This window comes from Sinocyclocheilus anshuiensis, unplaced genomic scaffold (genome assembly GCF_001515605.1).
Source record: "Sinocyclocheilus anshuiensis isolate Anshui unplaced genomic scaffold, SAMN03320099.WGS_v1.1 scaffold569, whole genome shotgun sequence".
Lineage (NCBI taxonomy): Eukaryota > Metazoa > Chordata > Actinopteri > Cypriniformes > Cyprinidae > Sinocyclocheilus > Sinocyclocheilus anshuiensis.
In genome coordinates, this window is record NW_015536511.1 from 165,074 (window position 1) to 172,360 (window position 7,287).

The 7,287-nt window shown below is 35.7% G+C and overlaps 1 protein-coding gene across 1 annotated transcript in view; it reads left to right on the forward strand.

Annotated features, from left to right (window-relative positions):
* The window catches only part of bcl9l (bcl9 like), a 54,137-nt gene that overhangs the window by 31,692 nt on the left and 15,158 nt on the right, over window positions 1-7,287 (forward strand). The window contains 2 exon segments of the mRNA XM_016490640.1: window positions 1,872-1,936; window positions 4,048-4,450. Coding sequence (XP_016346126.1) covers window positions 4,135-4,450 — 316 coding nt within the window. The 5' untranslated portion in view covers window positions 1,872-1,936; window positions 4,048-4,134.

Genomic DNA, 7,287 nt, shown 5'->3' on the forward strand with positions numbered 1-7,287 from the left:
TGTTGTGTGTGTGTGTGTGTGAATGTATCTTGTGCAACAGGTGTCAGGGTGTGCTGTTCAGACCTGTATGTATGGCATGTACCACATGCCTCTCCCACACAGTCTACATGACAGACCTGCAATGACAGCATGGGAACTCCCTCAACGCACACACACACACACACACACACACACACACACACACACACACACACATGCAGGAGATCTCTGCAGGTTATGGACAAAGGCAGGTGGCTGCTGGGATTGTGTGTAGTTCTTCTTTCATTCACATGAGAGAAACCCAATCCTTCGCACATTTCAGTCTTGGCAGCTGTGCCGAGGTGTGTGTATGTGTGCGTGCGTGTGTTAGTTCTGGATCTACGGTAACGCATGGAATGTGATCAGTTGGTGTCCATTGTAAATATATCTTCAAGAGCCCCTGAAGTCGTTTGATGAATGCATTTTTTTCTGTCTTGTCTTGATGTTAGGGCTGCATGATTCATCAAAATCGCGTAATGGCTTAGTGTGATTATCAAATTGCAATCAAACTGCGATTTAATTAAATATGTGCTGCATGTTTCATAGTGAAGCGTGGTACTGTGTTCATTTACACGTGAGCAAGTTATGCTCCACTGTAGCATCTGAGTGGTTCAGAACTCCATCCCTGCATCTGCTCAGAGTTTGGGTTACTAACATGCATTTAGGAATGCAACATGCACCCATACTTGTAGCGAGAAACTCGTCAACAAAAGGGAAGCTGTAAGGGCTACCTGCAGTTGTCTGTCAAAATAAAAGTTTGATGGTTTAATTATTAAAATAAAAAGACAGAAAATGTAAAATAATGTAAAATAAATCATTATTGTTATTAATATTATTATTAGTTTTATTATTATTATATTATTATATAATTAAATAGTATTACTAAATGAAATATAACTAACAAATTGTTAGTAGTAGTAGTAATAATAATATTAATAATAATAATAATAATAGTAATTAATGTTGTTATTATTACTACTATTACTACTACTGCTGCTACTACTAACAATTTGTTATTGTTATATTTTTGTTATATTTTAAAGTCATATTGATAGATAATCACAAACTTTTGGCTTAATTGTGTATCCCTACAAGCAAAGCACAGCAAATCTTAAAAAAAAAATAAAAAATAGAAATCATAATTTTCTATCAAAACAAAATCACAAGTTGGTGGCATATCAAAGGGCTTGTCTTTTTTTTTTTTTTTTTTTTTAGGGTGGGATTTTTTCTTTCTAGACTAGAAAGCATTTGATTGGACAAAAATGGACACGCCTCTGAGTGCAAGAGGAGTCATGAGTCCATTGTCAGAAGTGAAAGACTGTAAATGTTAAATGGGTTTATGCTAAAGGTTAATTTAGTCAGATGAGATCAGAGCCCTTTAGGACCTTTAGGAAATATGTAAATGTGTAAATATTATTTGTAGATGCAAAAATATGTAAATGCCTCTTATTCATTTGCAAACATTGATATGTTTATGGCTGTATGAACAAGACGAGGGAGTGGGAAACAATAAAAAGAGAGAGAGTGAAAATAAGAACTGTTTGATGAAAAATGAGACCGTCTGGATATTATTATTGAAGGTGGGGAGTTTTTGTGGTTTCTGCTCACTGTGGGTGGAGCAAATTAAACGGGAAACTCACTTCTGGGAATCACTGTGTCCAAACATCATTTGCAGCCTCCTTCTTAAAGGGACAGTTACACTTGTCCAAAAGTCTCTCTCTCTTTCAAAGGCTGTCGTTTCTCTCTAGTCATTATGCTAAAATGTCTCATTATTTTTTAATGTTTTTGTGTGATAATGGGTCATAATGGAATTAAATTAAAGCATAATTAAATCTCTGTGGTGTGTGTTACAGATCAGTGTGCATGCAGTGAGGAGACGTCGGAATGCACTTGCTTGTTGGACCTTCATCCCAGTGAGGTGCGTAAATCCACAGCTAACCTGCAACATCCCCTGCAAACCAGTCTTCAGTGTCCTGAGATTGTTTCTGTTCTAAACACGTACAAGGTCATTTACATTTATAATACAAGAATTTCTCTACTCTTTGAACTCCTGATGCGGTTTCTCTACTTTAAGGGTGCGTTCACACTTGTCATGTTTGGTTCGATTAAAACGAACCCTGGTGCGATTGCTCTGTTAGTGCGGTTCGTTTGAGTAAGTGAGAACGTTGCCATCCGAACCCTGGTGCGCACCAAACAAGCGGACCGAGACCACTGAAAAGATGGGTCTCAGTCCGCTACCAAACAAACTCTGGTGAGGTTCGAATGATATATGAACGCAACAAGGACCAAATACTTCTAAACGAACCAAAAACAGGAAGCAATGACAAGATGCGACGCTATGCGACATGATTTGATGACGTGGTGTAACCAAAACAAAATGAGCAGAGGGCAAACGTGGAGCAACGATGAGGTAAAGTGCCTTTTTATGAGCTCCTTGTGAGTTTGCAGGTGGTGAAAATAAAGTTATATGTACATGCAAGAATGAGCGCGCTTAGTCCAGCAGACGGCATTAGGTGTGTTCGACTTAAAGCGGTGCTGAGCAGACCGATTGGTGAATGATACTTTGTTTTCATTTTTGGGTGAACTAACCCTTTAAGTCTAACGCACCTTTTGTGTGGGGTGTTCGGTGAGTTCCGTCACGATATATACGTCATTCAAGCCGGCCAATCATGTTGTGAACGTATCACTATGCCTTAAGGTTCAGTGTCCTTAGGTTCTCTGTCAAAAATGCCAATGTGAATGTTAAGCGGACCAGGACCAAATGTATCATTTTCCTTTTTGGTCCGGACCAAATGAACCAAACGAACCAAACTACAAGTGTGAACACACCCTAAAAAGGCTGACTGTAGTGCTGGAAGTTCCTCACAGTCAGTGATAGTGTTAATATCTAGCTCTTCTACACAATTCAACAGGGCTAGTGAAATGATCAGCAATCTGTCTACAAACAGTGATTTAATTGAGACATTTAAAATGAGTAATAATTATTACAATAATTAATATAGTACAATATTTGCATTGATTCATGATTCATGTATACAAGATGTATAGGCATACTGTTTTTATAAAAATAAAGATGTCTATTAACATGTCTTATAATAAAGATATTATTATATTGAGATGCAGACCATTTATATTCAGATTTGCAGTTTTATATTTAGGGATTATAAATATATTGCATTTATATAAATGATATAATATATACATTTACATTTACAGAATATATTGAGAATTATAACTTTGTATATTCGAGATTTACAATTATACAGTCAGAATTATAACTTTACATTCATTATTTACATTTATATATTCAGAATTATAAATACATATTCTTTACATTGATATTTTCAGATTTGTAACCATATATTCACAATTTACATTCTTATATTAAGATTTAGCGATATATTCAGACTTACAATTATATATTCATATATAACTTTGAAAAACAGTTTGTGATTTTATGGCTATATTAAATTATCATTTTGATTCCTTGGATGTGATTGGTGGAGGGTTAGAACCAAATCATATATATTACTGTAAGTAATTTTATATCATGGTAATTGTATATATATATCACAATATAGTTATATGGCATGACATTCAACAACAACAAAAAATTGTTTGTTAATATTTATTATTAGTAGTATTTTTAAATATTAAACAGCCATGTGGTAATACATGTTTTTGAATAACACAGCAAATTTGTTTTATGTTTTGAAAGTTAATCATTTTCACCAAGAAATAAGATTGGGACATTTTTGAGTTAAAACCAAAATACTAGTAAGACTAATATTATAAAATAGATCCTTCATAAGTTTAACGCTACATTCATAATACATCCATTGTAAAATAGCCAGTATATACACAACTGCACATGAGTTTAACAATGTTTTTTAATATTAACTGTTATACCTCCCAGTCCTACTGTGTGCGTCTGGTATGAAGTGAGTAAAATTGACTCTATACTACTACTAGAAATGTGCTAGACAAACTCTCACACTCTTTCATGTCTCTCTTTCTTTCTCTTTTTAGCTGTCTTTGCAGTCTCACTGACAGACAGACACAACATATTGCTGCAACCCAACCCCCTCAGTTTCCTCTCCATCACCAGCCAATCAAATGCACTCTGAAAATAAACTATCCAATCATGGCAAGCAAGTGACAAGCGGGGCCCATTCACAGCTCCCCAATGTAAACCAAGTGCAGCAGCAAGGACCTGCTGGCAACCAAGGGTCAAAGGGCAGTGGGTCTGGGAACCATGGAGTCAAATCCAACCAGATTTCTCCTGGCAACCCTGGACTGAAGAGCCTCAACCAAACAGGCGGTGGAGTTGGTGGGATAATGAAGACCAAGGCAAAGAGGGAAAGGAGCGTCTCCATGGACACGGGAGACCAAAGAGAGTCACTCACCCCTGTTTTGGAGCCAGATGCCAAAGGTAGGCGTAATGCTGCTCTCATCCTTAGACCGACTGTCCACGGGCCGCCCACAGTCCGTAGACTGACTATCTGATGCTTTAAACACAAAATAGCATGAGCTTTCTCAAAACATCAGGTCCAATCTGTCTGACTAGCTTTACAGATTACACATATTAGTCATGTATTCTGACTACTTGATTACTTCTAGATTATTACTTTTAGATTACTTTTGACCTAAAATGTTTCCATTCATTATCAACATTTTCCAAACTGGGAAAGACCTGCGGGGGTTCGTGAGGTGATGAAAAGCTAATAATTAATTCAATCATAAAAATATCAAATTAAACTAATTGTGTGGCCTCACCATTTTCTGAGTAATTACAGCTGACTAGTGGCTGCTGTGTGCAGTTCCATAAAACTAGAAGACTTTCTGAATGTAAATAATAATTAATAATAATAATTAAAAAATAAATGTTTTTTTTAGGAAGGAAGATTTAAGAGAGAAAATATAAGTATTAGAGCAAATCAATACCTTATCAATAATTTACTGCCATTGTGTAAATAATATGTGAAGATGTAGTGTATAAAAAGTAACTGATCTGATTATGAGCATTTTAAAATATGATCAGTTACAATATTGCAATTTTTTTTGGTTAAGTACAGTACTGGTCAAAGGTTTGGTCCAAAGCTGCATTTACTTGATCAAAAATACAGTGAAAACTGTAATATTGTGAAATATGATCACAATTTAAAATAACTTTTTTCTATTTTAATACATTTTAAAATGTAAATTAATCCTGTGATGACAAAGCTGATCTTCAGTGTCACATGATCCTTCTGACTTTGTTGTAATATTTATACTATATGCTGCTCAATTACTCATGCTCAATGATTTGTAATGGTTCTTTTTATTATCAATGTAAAAAACTGTTTTTTGTGGAGTAAAATTTTTGTGGAAACTTTTGTAAAATTATACATTTATTTTGTTTTATTTTATTGTGACTATTTAATGCGTCCTAAAATAAATAATATTATTAATTGAATAAAAGAAGAAGAAAAAAATCTTACCCCACATTTTTAATCCTAGTGTGTCATGGTTTCCACAGACATATTAGGCAGCACAACACAGATAATAATACTAAACGGGGCAAATTAACGCAAGAGCGCTATTCCAAAACAGCGCCAATGGGCGTGGAAATTTGCTGACAATGCACAAATTAAAGAACACCGACGCAACATCTCATTTCCATAATGACCAATGAAATCTACCAAGCGCAGTGCAAATTAGCGTAAGGATATGTTCAGATTCGGATAATGTGTTCTTTTGGCTTTCCAAGTAAATTAATATGCGTGGAAAAAATCCTTTCCCTTCTACCACGATCTCTTTTCTCTGCGGTGCCTCCTCCTAGCAACAACAAATGCAGTCATTTAAAGTGCAAAATAGTTTAAGGCACGCTTTTTTTGGGGTGTTAAATAATGGCGCAAATACTAGTAATTTGACGAGCGCAAAAGTTACTAAATTGTGTTGCGTGATTCTTTTTAATACTCTTCTCCCATAAATTTTGCGACTGAAAGGGAAACTCCTACAAATGCATATTCAATAAGGTCAGGCGCAAAAATAACTGTGTCCACGCCTTTTCAACGCCTTTTCTAATTCTTCACTGCACGTCTTTAGTAAATCCTGACCGTACAATTTTTAAGCTAAAGATGGTTTGCGTTGGCGCAAGCTATTAGTAAATCTGGCGTAAATGTTTCTTGAGTAGCATATTAGAATGATTTCTGAAGGATCATGTGACACTGAAGACTGAAAATTCAGCTTTGAATCACAGGAATAAATAGCTGTTTTCGATTTTAATATATTTTAAAAAGCTATTTTAAATTGTACTATTATTTCACATTATTACTGTTTTTACTGTACTTTTGAATAAATAAATGCAGCCTTGGTGAGCAGAAGAGACTCCTTTTAAAAACATTAAACAATTGTTTAGGTAGTGTATATTAAAGGTGGGGTAGGCGATTTCGGAGAGGCTAGCAATAGCATGCTAGCTTTGAAAGCAAGATCCCGCCCTCCCTGTAAATCACTCTGCAAAGCTACGCCTCCTCCAAAACACATAAACGCGCCTAGGCAGACCAAAGACTAACCTGCGACACCTTGAGAGATGGCGTTGGGTTGAATGCAGCGTTGTCAGATTACATCATGTCTCATTCACCGGTGAGAAAACATTACAGTACACAGCGCATAATATAACAATAATAACGCTTTCCATTCTCGCTCGGTCTGCAATGGAACGTGCTGATGACAAATAATGTCTGCGCAAGCAGGTCGCGCGGAGGTATGCAAATACATATGTTGACTGGCAGGTAGGACAGCCTATCGTAGTCCTCGGACCAAGGAATTTGATTGGACAAACATTTTATGGTCCTACGCCATCCACATTTAGACCACTTAACTGATTCCTGTCGGGATGTGAAGAGATTCCAGCAGAACCAGCATAAGAAAAAATGTCACCCACCCTGCCTTTAAAGAGTTTGCATTTTTGGTTACTTTTCCCACTTTAGCTTGCTCACAGATTTCAATTTGTTGATATTGATATCAGATATTAGCAGGGGTGTGAAGTAACTAAGTAAGTACTTAAGTAATTAAGTAGTTTTTTTCAGTAATTGTACTTTTTTGAGTAGTTTAAAAATTGTGTACTTTTACTTTTACTTGAGTACATTTTAAGTGATGTATCGGTACTTTTACTCCGCAATTTTCCTCCGTTTGTGGTCGTTACATGCTTATTTTAATGTTATTTTTATCCATCAACGTGATTGGATAGATAGTAATAGGTCTCGTGACTTTCGTCAAATCAAATTG